We start from the raw sequence: 13,162 nt of genomic DNA, 5'->3' as shown, positions 1-13,162 counted from the left end.
TATTTAGTTCACTTAGATCTTTGTAATACGCAAATTAATACAGTACTCGAGAAGGAATTATAAGTCTAAATATTAGTATATCGAATTCGTGTAACGTGTAGAATATAGAATGGTTCAAAAATCTTTGGGAATGTAAGTTTCATTTGTTGCGGGGGAACATTATTCTCAATATCCGGGAATTTAACATGTTTTTAGTCGACTTGTAATGCATGCTTTTGTACGAGTAGATGAACTTAGCGGTATTTTGGAGAACAAGATTTAATTTGCATTTTTATCGCTGTTCGTAACTCTAAAGTCTTTTGTCAGTTGCAGTTTAAAATACCTAAAATAAATTTTTAACGTTACTTTTGCTTTTTAGCAGAAGAAAATATTTAACCAGGGTTAACAATTTAAATGTCGGCAGCATATTGTCTTGCAATCAAAAAACCCTCAGCTTAAATACTCTCATTTACATTTCTGGTGAGGAAAAGGAAAGGACAACTTATACTAAAGGCTGAGATTATAAATAACTAGTTAATGCAAGATAATAATAAATTTACATATACATGCAAAAAGAAGTGATTAAGAAGTGTATTGAACATTTTATTCAGAAAATGCAGTTACATATTTCGAATCAGTCAATAAGACCTTGGCCCATCTCTACCCCTCATGAAAGCTATTACTTGGTTTGACTAGTTGAGTTGGCGGGTGACCTTTTGCATGATTTCTTGCCAAACTCTTTCGAAATGTTAAGACAGATCGGCGATAGTCTAGGATGATCGGGGGCACCTGCTCGTCATGTATCCAAATGTGCTTTGATCTAGCGACATAGATGAGCTAGAAAAAGTTTGACAAGCAAGAAGTAATCAGTTGGAATGATTGCCATACACGGCTATGCATTATTCTGTTGAAATGCAAGCCCGGAGTGCGTCGAAAAAACGTTCTCCACAACGGGGCACAAAATATCGTCTATGTACCCTGGTGCTACCTACGTGCTGTAATGTTGTCACAAATGATAATTAAAGGAAGCCGACTATCAAATGAAATGGCGTTCGGTATCATAACTCCCTCTTGCGTGCTGTGAGTCTTGTGACATTTAGATCAATGTACGTATTCCCTCTGCTCATGACGCCTCCAGCCCCGTTTTAACTCATAATCGTGGCTTAGCTCGTAGCACAAATATGTTATCGCCGAAGACAATTTTACCGCAGTCAGTCAAACAAATTTCAAATTGAACGAGCATTATCAGTGGCACAGCTGTAATGTAAAAAGTGCAATGAGTATCGTGAGGACGCACCCAGTTCTCTGGTTCTCCTATCAATGGTCTTGCGGCCACTGCGGTCCCGGTAACACGTTGTAATTGCTGATAATGATGGATAAGGTGCTGCGGGAACCGCTTTGACAATAGCTGTGTCTTCGCGTTTTGTCTTCTGTTTACATCGACTGCTGCTTGAACACTGTGCTCTGTTGTGGTTCAGCTAGTCTTGCGAATGTCGGCGTCATTCCGACCCAAATGTCGGACGATTCTTCCATATGACCACTCTACCTCTTCATGCTGTTTGAACTTCCTTTCTTACTTGGCGACATATGCTCATGTTGTTCGTGAATCCATTTGCGAGACACTGGTATAGTCGAAAAGAGCAGATAGAAACACATTTGATTAAGAGTTGTGCCATAGATTTGGATTTTACCTTTTATATGCACTATCCGGATGCTCATTTACGTTGCTCTGTATCTCTACCTATACATTGGCCTCTAAAATTTATCATTTGCTTATTGGATCGAATGGTAGCTGCGTGCGGAATTTCGTTACAAAGGTAACTCCTTCTTCAATGTGTCTTTTGTTTTCCTTTCTTTCTTAAAGAGTACATAGATATTCGATATGCAGCGTAGATCAAAATTTGTGGTAGAGTCTTTATCTCGTAGAATGTGAATATGACAAAATCCTAAATTAAATTCTATTGGAATTTTGTGGGAAAGGCCTAAAAGAAAAATAAACAATCTTAATCATTTAAATCTCGATGCTTTAATCTGAGGCTTTGACAAAGCAATGGAAATCAGTTTTTTTTAATTAAGTTACTACGATAACTGAATCCAAGAAAAAAAAGCGTTTTACCTATTTTTATTTATTTATTATTTATTATTTCCCTAATGAAGAAAATGTTTTAAATTCTTTAGTGTAGTTCTAGGCTTTTTTGCACCTACCATATTTTATACTGTATTGTAAAAAATTAAATAAAATAGCAAGGATCTCTTGTAATAATCAAATCAATTTTTTCAAAAGACCTTTAAGAGCTAGTGTGAACTTAAGGTTTCTTTGAAATATGTGGTGATAGGTTTCATTTCCTTAAACATTTAAATATGCATTAAACCAAGCAGCACAAACGTTATAAAGTTTCAAAAAAAAAAAAAAAAGAGAGAATTTCGTGAAAACACTTCCAGCACCGGGGATGATATGGTTTTAAAAATATAGAAAACCTTTTTTAATATAATTCCGGTACAGCTGAAACACTAGTTAATAAAATATTTAAAAAGTTAGTTAATTATAAAAAAAAACGTTCCATGCATTTACATGCAAAATTTGTCGGTATATTCAGGAACTCATTGAATTTTGCAAGTAAAGGTACAGTACCTTTTTTAATTTAGTTTTGAACTTTGTACTAATTTATCAATTTTTCCCTGTACTAATTTATCAATTTTTCCCTCCAACAATACCATATAAAAATTAGAACACATACTGTATATAGAGTTATTAAAACCCCAATACTGAAGCTGTTATCTTAAATCTCTCATCTAATCTTAAAATTTCTTACTTCCTGAGAGACTTAGGAAATACATATCTAGTCTCCATATTTAAGGAAAATAACACGTATGCTTTGGTAAGAAATCAAAATATGTGTTAAAGCTGGACATCGCAGCTGAAAGATTTTGGCTTTATTACCCATTTCATACCATTAAACTGAAAGAACATCTGCTGTAATTTTTTTTCATATGATTTTAATTTAGTTTAACCGCAGTTGTAATGAAGCAGGTGTTTAGCTCACGGGCTGAACATTAATTCACGGAAAATTTTAATTATGAAAGACCAGTATTTTAAAAGTCAAAAGCACAATACAAGTCTATTAACTTGATTCGTCAATAAATAAATTAATAACGCTAAAATATTACTATTTAGAAGTCTTCCGTGATTTCCACTTTTTTAAAGTAAAATAACACTTTTTCATTCTATTTTTGCTGTTTCAATTAAAATTTTATTCTAGTACATTTATTTCCTTGCAGTTTTCATTTAATTTTTTACAGACTTTTAAATACATCATTTTATGCCAGTTTGTATATCTTCTGGATTGCGACTGCATATCTTCATTTAACCGCTATACACCGTGTCTGCAAAAGTCCTTTCTCAGCCTTTATTTTCGTAACCATTGGTCGTAGATATGTTACGGTGAAACACCGAAATCTGGAGAATGTCGACTTTTACCGGTGAATGTCAACATTCACATACTCTGTTGGTGTATGTCTGAAATATTTTCCAAATACTCTTATTTCTGACTTACACCGGTCAATGTCGACATTCACCGTGTACTAATGGTGAATGTTGAACATATAACAATATTATATTTTCTTCTCCGTAATTCAGTCGCGAATAAACGCACTTGAGACTTGAAATATGAACTTAAGAACATGAGAACCTAAAACACACAATACATTCAAAATGAGAAAGGAAAATAATAGAAGTTAAAAACTTACTTAATTATACAGTACGTTCTAAATGAGAAAATAAAATAACAGTAATAAAAATCTTACTAAATTATGTGATTCAAATCTTATTTATTGCAACAACTTAAACTATTATGGTACTTTATGACCTCTCTTTTCGACTTTCACCAGAGCATATCTGTGATTGTCGACATACACCGGTGAGGGTCCGAATATACAAGAATGTAAAGAAATATTCGGTCTTTCACCGACGTATTTGGTGAATGTTGATATTCTCCGGTGAAAATCGACGTTCTCCAATTTCGGTCTTTCACGGTAACAGATACATACTTTCAACCGCAAAAATGTTTTAAATGACGTAAGTGTTATGGCATTTTCAAATTTAAAGTCATCAGTTTTATCAAAGTTACAAAAATCTAACTTTTTATGCATTCCTCGGGATCCTACATTTATATTTAGACAAAATTTGTACTTCTTACAAAAAATACAACACAAACAGTTTGAATTCCGTACGACTAAAATTCAATGAGATATTTAATTTCGAAATTTGCAAATTTTAATGTCATTTTTAGTTTGCACTGAGGGGTCGGTTAATAAATAAATTATAATAATTAGAGGTTGTTTTTTCTCCCCTTAAATTCCGTTCAATGATATTCTTTCGTGATTTACGAGTGCCTTTAATTTATGATTTTGTTACATTTGATTTGACGAAAGAATTTGCGAACGAATAATTTGTAAACTTTCAAAGACTAAAAATAGAAAAATAAATCTAAGAAGTCTAAAATAGTTATTCATATTCTCATGAAATTTTATTACTTCTGGTAATAACTTTCATTTTTAAATTGAAGCAAATAATAAGAGAAGTTGGCTACGTGTCAATACTAAAGGCAACCAGTGTTTTCTAGAACACGAATTCTGTAAGATTCTACGAATAAGATCTCCATTTTGGAAAAAAAAATATATTTTAATCAATATTTTTCATAAAATATTTTTCCGCATAGAAATGCTAAGCACTTAACAATATCTTAACTTCAGAAACTTTTTCTTAATTGTTATTTTATTTTGGGTAAGTACAAATGGAAACATTTCTCGCTTCAATGTGTGTAAAGCCCCTGAATATGATCTCTGATTTTAATATTAAGTATCTCAATCAATTTTTATCTTACGGGACTCAAAAGTTTTGTGTTTTATTTTTATAACATCTACAAAATTTTCCTAAATATAAGTATAGGGACGGGAAGGAATGCGTAAAATTATATATCTTAGTTTTAACAAAAATGATTTCTTTAAATGTAAAAGCGAAAATACCGGAACATTTGCATCATTTGAAACGTTTTTGTAACTGGAAATACATACCTGACACCAACGGTTGCGAAAATATAGGCCAGGTAAGAATTTTTGTGAACACGGCGTATATTAAAAAGGTTAGATTAGGTTATGTTATTTGAGTATAATAAAGCGCACGAGCGCTAAGTGACTAGGCGAATGCCTTTATGGAGGGCTTTTTAGAGGAAACTGGCTAGAATTAGCATTAGAGATGGGGAAAGCCACGGAAGTTAACCATGCAGTCAGCCCGCTCACCTTGGATTAATCCCGAGTCGAACTACCAACATTCAACGGTCTTTAATCATTCGGCCACTGGTGGGACCATACATTACAAAGAACAATGTTGTATACAGAAATTTTAGTTAAATATATTCTAAAAGGGAGTGGTATTTGTTAAGCGAGAAAGATATGTATTACTGTATCTGTGTGAAAGAAGATATTGCGTAAAAGCTCACTTTTAATTTATCTTACTTTACTTGCTAAAACTATTACTGATAGGATTACACTTGTCTATCTTTCAGTAGAAGTTATTTAAGGTTAGGTTAGGTTATTTAATTACGGCAAAGCCTCGAGGGCTAACTGCTTAAGGGGAGAAATGCCTTCGTGGAGGACTTTCTAAGGGAAACTAGCTCGTATACACGTTACACATGGGGAAAACACCCATGCAGCCATTTCGTTCGCGGGATTCGAACCTCAGACCGAACTACCAGTGTTCAGCTACTTTACCGCTCGGCCGCTGGTAGGCAGAAGTTATTTAAGTAAATAAAGTATTAATATAATGAGTATATGTTAAAAATTAAATAAAAACATATTAAGTGTATACGTATACTATTTTTGATTTATAGGCACAAATAAACAACACGGGCTTCTTTTCTTGTGTGTAGTAAGATGGATTAACAATAAATATTTTTTTAGATTAAAAATATCATTTTAGATATTATGTTCAAATCAATATGCTACTCAACCTTTGTGTTCTTATTTCATTGCCGAAATATTAATGTAAATTCTTATCTGGGAATACAGAAAAATAAAAGGTAAAAATTAGAGAAATTTAGATAAATTATTGTTAGAGAAAAACTTCAACATTTTCATCCTCGATACATCTTTCGTAGTCTGAAAACTGAATATTCTATTTTTATTTTTGATTTAAAATGACATAAGACATCAGCGTATTATTAAATTCAATTCTGCCTTGAATGTAAGGGGCAAAGCTACGCAAAACTATAAAAAAGTGGTTAAATTAGAAAAGAATGCAACATTCGCTTAGCTTGGTCTTCTATGGGTGTTTCTCTCAACTGGAATTAGTGAAACAAAGTTCTAAAAAAATCATCCGCTAATTCTATATTTAACGTACGTGTTGAAGTAATTACAGGAATGATATGCAAAAACCTAGTTCTAGCATACAATTAAGCCTTTTGAACACTATAAATGAAAAAAGTCATCCTTTTAAGCGTGTTTTCTTGAAAGGGGAAAGTATTTAACTAGAAAAGGGACAAAAGCCTGAGATAAAATAAAAACTGAAGTAGGAGCCGGAAAAGAGGAAAAAAAGGCATTCAACAATGATGACACGAACTCTATTATTAATTCAATTATTATTTAGGTTTCACCGCAGACTGAGAATTACGAGTTCCTCACCTGCCATGATGTCATTACCGTAGCACCATCCCAAGCGAAAAGGGTCTATTATCTTATTCCTCTTTATTGAGTCAGACCCCCCCTTTTTTATTTGCTTTCCTGCACAGTTTGCTGCCAAGCGACAAAATCCAACAGGTTTTCTCAACCGTAAAACTTCTACATGGTGAATAAACTTCACCGTTCTACTTAAAAATATATAAATAAAAAGTGAAAATAGGTTTTAATATCGTCTTATAGCTTTCGCCTTTATATCAGAATCACTGAATGGTTAATTTTCAGTGATATCGCATTTCCCCCAAACTTCTACTTTTCTTCCTAGTAATCCATAAATTTTTATTTGATTTTCGTCCTGTAATTAATAATTTAAAGTTCTAAAGTAGTTTTTTTCTGTAGGCATATACACAGGGTGTTCTTAATTAAAATTTTATTTTGAGAAACTATGATTCAAGCAGCGGCTTAATTTCATATTGATGTATTTTTAGCCCAAAGGGGCAATTTGCCCAGATTACTTTGCGTTGATTCGCTATAAGCAGCGAATCACTTTTTAAATTGTTGCCACCAAATATTAGAGCCCTGTATTATATTTAAAGAAATTAAATAATGAAGAATCTGCACAAATGTAGGTATGTTTCTCGCATTGTGATGAACAAACTGTACCTAGAGCCATCAAATTTTAAATAACGTACTTCTCCACCCGAATATGGGCATCTAGAAGCCCAAATTTGGGATTTGTTTTATTTTCGATTTCATATTTTGTAAAGCATTTATGAGTTTTTGATTAAAAAACTCACGGATTTCAAAGTGAGCAATGGCAAAAATGTACGGGAAAAAGAAACACTTTTCTGTCCAGCGCCCGCGAGACTGTGTATCGGAAATTCTAAACATATATTCTTTTAAATATTTTGCGATATTGCTGTTGGATTGAATTTTATGGTTTAAGTCCGAAGAACATGATATTTAATAAATAAAAGTAACACACAAAAAGTTAAAAAAACGCCTCTTTGGGTGTAATATAAAATCTGAAAGGTTTCAGATTTTTTTTTTACATGATAATTTTATATAAATTATGTGAGTGTAATTTTTTTTGAGAAGAGGAAAAACAAATTTAGAAACTTTGACTTGAACGATGCGTAGTGCTTTCTCAAAGTAATTAACTCAAAGCTTAGAATATACAGAGTGTACTGCATGGTTACCCAGAATCAATATATGAATTAAGCTAGAAAATATCTAAGTAGTATGACATACAGCTTATGCAAACCTCTAATGGCAGAAGAGGATGCATACATTGAATAAAAAGCTGCTGCCGTAAAAGCAAGCGACTTAAGAATAAGACAGTTCATTATTGGTCATTATTTTTGGCAATTAACATCATGATACCATTATCATTGAAGAACTAACTATTCATCATGAAGTTCGTTTATTAAATCCTCTGTGTCATAACAGAATTGCCAAAAGCTTACAACATTGAAAAACAACAAAAAATAAGTAGCCATATGACTACTACCATATGACTGTAGTTGTAAGCAAAATGTTTAAAAATTTAGAAATGATCTCAGTGCTAGTTAAAGACGGAAATTTGTCCGCAGTGAAAGGTAGCAATGGCTCTAGAAGAAGAAATAATGGCAAATGACGTGAGAAGCAGCTGTGCACGTTACATTGCGTGTTCTGGCGACAGGTTCTGAGACATTGTTCACGAAACTTCAAGAGAGAAATTCTGCGTTATTATCTGCTCTCAGACACTGTTAAATCATAACCGGAATACAACGTCGTCTAGGAGATTCTTGCTCCAAATGAAATGGAGAACTTAAGTAAAAAGGAATATTTTATAAACAGATGAAGCTCTGCATGATGCAAAGCTGACCAATTCAGGCAATTCACATATTCCACAAGTCGGTCCATTTCATAATACGAAGTGTATCTTAGGAAAGGTTTTACGGTAAAGCTAACCTTTGAACCTTTGGTTTAGAGATGCAGTCTGTTGCTCTAGTGCCTTCACAGTTAATAGCCATATCGCTTTCAAGCTTTCAAGTAATTCTAGCAGCTTCATTGTAAGGTATATTTTAATTTTATAGTAGTCATTTTAATTTGGAAAACCTTACCTATCAATTCTTGTTTCCACTTACAACTCCCTACCAAAATGAGTTTTTAGAATCGCGTTGAATGCAAATGAGTTAGAAGAAATACTTAAGGAAGGTTCAACTTACTTCGTGAGAGAGAGCTAGGAATCCTGAGTAGCGCGTGTTTGCCTACGCGCTAAGTCTCTCTTGAAGCTGTTACGCTCGGCCGTATTATACGTACCTTTTGACATTCGGCGGATAATTTAAATTAAGGGCTTCTACGTTAGATACTTGTGTGTTAAATTCTACGTTAGATACTTGTGTGTTAAATTCTACGTTAGATACTTGTGTGTTAAATTCTACGTTAGATACTTGTGTGTTAAATTCTACGTTAGATACTTGTGTATTAAATTCTACGTTAGATACTTGTGTGTTAAATTCTACGTTAGATACTTGTGTGTTAAATTCTACGTTAGATACTTGTGTTTAGCTTCGGCTAAGTCTTCTTTAGTTAGCTATAGTTTAGTTTCTTATTTCTTATTCTGAGTTAAAGCCCGAGTAGCAGCTTTGTTGTAGTCCTGAGAAAGGGCCCGACTGTTATTCTTATTTGAGTGATATAAAGAGTATTTTAACCCTTTTCGAGTCTACGATTTAGTTGTTTGAACTCAGCGATAAGTCGCTACACAGTTCACTAGGTTCCTCGACGTTCATCTTAGGCAAAAGGAATGAGGAACCTTACGTCATATTTCATTTAACCTTTAAGATGATTGTAGCACTTCAGCAGCTACCAACACCTAGTTCAAAAATTTTAAGAAGGCTCATACTTCATACCTTCATATGGTTAGCCTAGTTGATATGAAGCGGTTAATTCAGAGGCGCATTTTACGGATAATCCAGCCGCCGTTTTTCTATTAAATATAGTAATGTAGTCATTGCTATCATTTGGTTTGAACCCTTTTAACTGTTGCCTGTACTGACACTTCAAATATGTTGTATCAGTTGGATTATAAACACATAATCAGCTTAATAGATCTCAAGATGAGAAATGCGCAGTAATGCAACTTCTTAAACGAAGCATTACATGCTATATTTGACTATAAAAATCTGGAGATGTCAACAGGTTGCTAACAGAAGAAACTAATGTACAGATAAATGAACTTGCTTCATATAATGTACTGGTGTATTGCTAAATTTTGCCTCTCGTCTGCGATAGTAAGGTGCTCTTTACCAACTTTTTTTTTTTTTTTTTTTTTTTTTTTTTTACCAACAACCAAGAAATTTTAGAAGTCTCTTTTTCTTTTATAAGGAAGGCTTCTAACAAAAATCCATCCATGCATGATTCTCTATGTTAAATTAAATATTCCGAAAAATGGTTCCCAAGTTACGCCTTTTCGAAAGTGAGCTTTGAGTATTAGTACAAGGATTTCGAAAATGACGGGGTGCACACATTATTTTCTCAATTACAGATCCGACATAAATGCGTCCATTGAACAAGGTGGGAGAACATTTGGTGGGAAAAGGCAGTAGACGGAACGACACTATTTCGAGCTGGGAATGACCCGAGAAAGGAATAACGGCACTGAGCCTTTTCAAGTGGATTCGATACTGGTATCAGTTTGCTGCAAATAAGAGTCATCTTGAGCTGAAACTTAGTGAGTCATGTATGCGAGAAAAGTAAGAAACTGAATGTAAGAAAAACTTGATGGTTACATGTGTGAGCAATTTTTAAAAACTAGCGCCGCTAAAATAAGCGTGTTGGTAAGAGTATACAGACTTATCTGCCTTCAGTTAATCTGCCAAAGTTGTTTTTTTTTGGGGGGGGGGTTTCTTTAAGATCATAATTTTCTCTAGAGTTTATAGATCTGGATTTTTGTCTTTAATAGCTAAGACCTGATCTATACATTTTTGTCAAGCATTTCGAATATTTGTGTTTTAACTGAGTTAAATTGGTGATGAGGCTTTAATTACCCCGCTAAAAACTAGGTAGGCCCCTTTTCATAGAACTAATTTGGTAATAATGGCAAATTCCCATGTACGTAAAAAATGCATTTTCATATACCTTTTATTTAGAGAGTGGTAAGAGATCTTATAAAAGTTACATTGAAGCTTTTCTTACCTTTTAAATATATGTTAAGATATAAAAAGCAGTATTTCCGCGTTGTTATGTTTGAAGTCAATACAACTTACCTAAGAAATACACCTTTAAAATACAATAACACGCCGAACAAATATTAACTTAGAAGCCAAGCAACAAAAAATCAGCGTTGTATTTTCAAATTTTCACAGGACTAGTTTCGTGAAAATTTGAAAATATAACGCTGATTTTTTGTTTCTTGTCTTCTAAGTTAAATACACCTTTATTTAACTTCCATTTTGGAAACTTGCTGCCGGAAGGAGAAATGAAATATTAAAAATTAAATACTCTTCATATAGGTAAAAAGGACATTGTCATTTACTTAGAAAATAAATACATTTCCTAAATTATGTGAAGTTCCATGATGATTACTGTCAACATGTACGTTCATATGCTTTAAATATCATTATGAAATTTCCATTTCCTGCGAACTTCACAAAAAATGCTTAAACTCATATCTCAAAAATGATATTTTAATGTCATTTCAAAAGGCTGTTACTTTCTATTTTGCACTGAAAATGATATATTTGACTCTTAAAATATTAAGCCTTAAATCCTGCATTGCATTTATTTACCTAAAAAGCAAAGCTAAGAGAATTGTCATAAAAAATTCGTTTAGGTAATTGCTAAGGCGTTCAAAATTTAATGTCATATTACCTAACGTTAGATTTATGTTTTTAAATTTGCATTAGAGTAAAAAGAATTATCCTCAGTAAGTAGACTAATTTTGTCAATGCGTATTAATTTAGGTTTAAGACAAATGTATATAAATTTTGGAAACAAAGGAATCATAATTTATTTTGCTTACAGTAACGTATTTTTTATTCTAGTGATATTGGAACTACGCCCATAACATCAACTGCGCCAATGCCTAACTGCTTGATGAAAATATATATTGGGAGACCTGAGGAACATCGTCTGGCAGAGCATGTGAGAATCGGTGATTATTTGACTTTAGTCATCAGCATAGACGACCAAGGTTAGTAATTTGCAGTTTCTTTTGTATGTGGTTAGAACCTAAGATTAAGTGCAGTCTTTTTTTTTCTTCATTTAGAAAAATTAAGTTTTTTTCCCTAGATGCATGTTTAATATTTATTATGTATTTTTCAAACAGGTAAATTTCCTAAAACAAAAATTTTCCCGTCATTTATTTAATAGATTTAATTGCCTGATAAATATGAAAGATAGAGTTTGCCATTAAGCACAGAAGACTAGAAAGGTAACGTTGCCTGTATCTAATACTGAATGACTACATAAAAGGTTTCCTGCCTATCGTTTTTGAAAATATCTTAAAAACAGATTCAGACATTGCAAAATAAATTTGAGCTTCCGTTCACCCTTCTTAGCATGAAACGTTCCGATTCGTTAACCTAACAACTGGAATTATCTTGCCCTTTACGGATAGAGTACCATAATTTTCTTTTTTTCCCACTACTTTGCGAAATAAAGCTTACCTTTAATAGATTGATATTATCTTTGCTTAAATGAACTCTTTTGAACAATGCCGTTCGTATCGGAAGGAAAAAAAGACAAAAATAAGTTACTTTAGAATTAGTCACTACAGAGTTATCTAAAACCATTTTGCTACTACATTACGAGAATTTTCCTGCAAACATTTATAGTTTTGTTGCTGATCTTAAAACTGATTTAATTATAACTTCATTATTAAAACGCAAGAAGCCTTATCTTTTAAGAAATGCGAACCGGTTTTTAAGTCACTTCTCCAAGATGGAAACTAAAATGTATTTGCTACAGCATTGGTAGTGTGCTATTTCTGTTTTATAAACTCTTGGGCAAAGAGAGTTGTGGGCAATATCATCTGCTCTTGGGTGTTTACGGAATATATCAAGACAATTAATAAACAGTATGGTACATTTATACGTACAATAGACGTGATTAATCGGCCTTTATTGGACCGAATTTTAGGCCCGACAGGCAAATGGTTGGTTGATAAAAAGAAATCATGCAAAATATAATAGCATTTAAAGGCTTCATATTCGATTTTGAAAAATTACTTATATAACATTTTTAGCAACTATTTATATAATAAAAAACCCAGTAATTTAAGTTACTGTTAACTAAAAAGTAACTAACAAAAATAATACTTATGCTCAGCGACTTCGATATAATGTGCACATATTACAATGGATGACTGATGTGTAACCTCAAAATTGTATAAAATTAGGATTATTAATGTTCTTATTTATTTACTTGAAAATATACTGCATTGTCTGTGAGCATAATGCCTTGAACCTCTTTACAGAATCTTCAGCAGAAATTTGCTTTTCACTGAATACAAATGCATGTGCTCATG

The 13,162-nt window shown here is 32.8% G+C and overlaps 1 protein-coding gene across 1 annotated transcript in view; it reads left to right on the top strand.

Annotated features, from left to right (window-relative positions):
* The window catches only part of LOC118189710 (cuticlin-1-like), a 128,557-nt gene that overhangs the window by 97,263 nt on the left and 18,132 nt on the right, over positions 1–13,162 (top strand). Inside the window, exon 6 of the mRNA XM_035360369.2 lies at positions 11,679–11,827. Within this exon, the coding sequence (XP_035216260.1) occupies positions 11,679–11,827 (149 nt within the window). The remainder of the gene's footprint in view (positions 1–11,678; positions 11,828–13,162) is intronic.

The sequence above is a fragment of the Stegodyphus dumicola genome, chromosome X1, assembly GCF_044657685.1.
Source record: "Stegodyphus dumicola isolate Sdum_Otavi_A_Nest chromosome X1, ASM4465768v1".
In the NCBI taxonomy this organism is placed as follows: Eukaryota; Metazoa; Arthropoda; class Arachnida; order Araneae; family Eresidae; genus Stegodyphus; species Stegodyphus dumicola.
Note: the sequence above shows the minus strand (reverse complement) of the source record. Positions and strands in the feature narration are given on the sequence as shown.